Here is a 1,934-nt window from a genome sequence, read left to right on the forward strand (position 1 = left end):
GCATAGACACCGACAGCCCGTTCTTTAAAGATTAATACAGTCACACACAGTTCTTTAAAGATTAACACAGTCACAGACAGTTCTTTTAAAGATTAATACAGTCACAGACAGTTCTTTAAAGATGAATACAGTCACAGCACAGGAGGTTGGCAGCACCTTAATTGTGGATAACGTGCTCCTGGTAATGGCTGGAATGGAATTAGTGGAATGGTACAATGATACATCAAACACGTGGTTTAATACCATTCCATTCACTTAGTTTCAGACATTATTATGAGCTGTCCTCCCCCAAGCATCCTCCACTGAGTCACAGATATTCCTTTAAATATCAATACAGCCACAGAGAGTTCTTTATAGATCCATACAGTCACAGACAATTCTTTAAAGATGAATACAGTCACAGATAATTCTTTAAAGATGAATACAGTCACAGACAATTCTTTGAAGATCAAAATGATTGTCTTTCTCAGATCTGAAGTGTCGAAGCTTTGCTCCTAAGAATAGGGTTATTCGTGATGTCAGTGCAGAAGAACAATCCAAGAATAGAGACAATAGACAGTAGCAGCCTATGACTCCGCAGGTCTCTTCCATGCCAGGTCAGTTACATCCAGGTCAGTTACACTGGTGCTTTAAGTTGCCCAGTTCTTCAAGTGGACTGAAATTGTATATTTAGGAGTTTTTATTCGTCATGCGTTAGAGTCAATTCTATCTTACAAGAGGGGCAAGTTATCGCAGGATACATTTTGAGGTACTGCGTTGAGCACCGGCCCACCTCAAGCAATGATGTTTCCTACCATGGACCACACTTTGGTTTGAATTGGTGTGTCGGGTCATTGAAAAAATACGATAATCAAAGTATAACAGTTTAAGGATATTTACCTGTCTAACAGTTTCGACACACTAAAACATAGTCCATTTTATTTGGGTAGACCTCAAAAAAGACCTCAATCAATTGTATTGCCTTTAGGCTATAGGTGTTCCAGCTGCTACACATGATTGGTGATGATGCCAAAGCCTGTAAAGAACATATCTGATTCTGATGTGCCATGTGTTGTCGAGCCGTTGCAATTCCCCCTGGTGGTGGGAAATGATGTGTTGAATTTACAGCGCCCTCGCCGCTGCAGAAACGGAGTGAACGGCGATTGAACGACACACTTTCGGAGAGAGAGAGAGAGAGAGAGAGAGAAGCACCACTGCCTCTCCTCCGCTCGAATAGCCTACATATCTTGAGGCCTGGTTCCTAGTGCTCTCTGGACAGAAAACGCATTACACCGCGGCATTTTTTTTTTTACATAGAATAACTAGGCTACTCTACGGATACATCCAATATAAATTCACTTGAAGAGGGATTTATTTTGGGCGCACAACCCCCGCGAATAAACGGAAGATGGCAGTGACTACCTGTACACGTTTTACAGACGATTTCCAACTATATGAAGAACTCGGAAAGTAAGGCGTTGCTGCATTATTGCTTTATGATGGCACCATCATTGTATCCTCATCCTGTTATTCTATGGTTGCTTTGCATAGTTGCATGTCGGCAGATGTGTATGGGTTGTTGGAGCGGCAGCGCAGCGGAATGGGGGTCAGAGCTCATCTCTGCTGATCTGTCACGTTCGCAGCAACACAGCTAAACAAAACGCACGTTTTCACTCTGTTTTGAAGTGCAGCCTCGACATGACAATACAATATATAAACTTGAAGATTAAAGATAGGCTAGCCTACATTTGATCTGCTTGCTGCATGGTCTGTAACAACAGCATCAGTGGGGACTGGGGACATGATGTAGCAGTCTGAAGAGAGAGGAAGTGTGCCAATTTGAGCTGTCAGAGATCAGAGCGGCATGGGATGATTTGTAATTGGGGTCTTGAGAGAGGATGGAAAGATAGGTGTGTCAGTGTGTGTGTGTGACTGTGTGTGTGTGTGTGTGTGTG

The 1,934-nt window shown here is 42.8% G+C and overlaps 1 protein-coding gene across 1 annotated transcript in view; it reads left to right on the forward strand.

Annotated features, from left to right (window-relative positions):
• The first annotated feature begins 1,123 nt into the window (after nt 1-1,123).
• LOC111960905 (calcium/calmodulin-dependent protein kinase type II subunit beta-like) overlaps nt 1,124-1,934 on the forward strand; it is a 74,154-nt gene continuing 73,343 nt past the window's right edge. Inside the window, exon 1 of the mRNA XM_070439553.1 lies at nt 1,124-1,449. Coding sequence (XP_070295654.1) covers nt 1,388-1,449 — 62 coding nt within the window. The 5' untranslated portion in view covers nt 1,124-1,387. The remainder of the gene's footprint in view (nt 1,450-1,934) is intronic.

This window comes from Salvelinus sp. IW2-2015, linkage group LG4q.1:29 (assembly GCF_002910315.2).
Source record: "Salvelinus sp. IW2-2015 linkage group LG4q.1:29, ASM291031v2, whole genome shotgun sequence".
Classification (NCBI taxonomy): Eukaryota; Metazoa; Chordata; class Actinopteri; order Salmoniformes; family Salmonidae; genus Salvelinus; species Salvelinus sp. IW2-2015.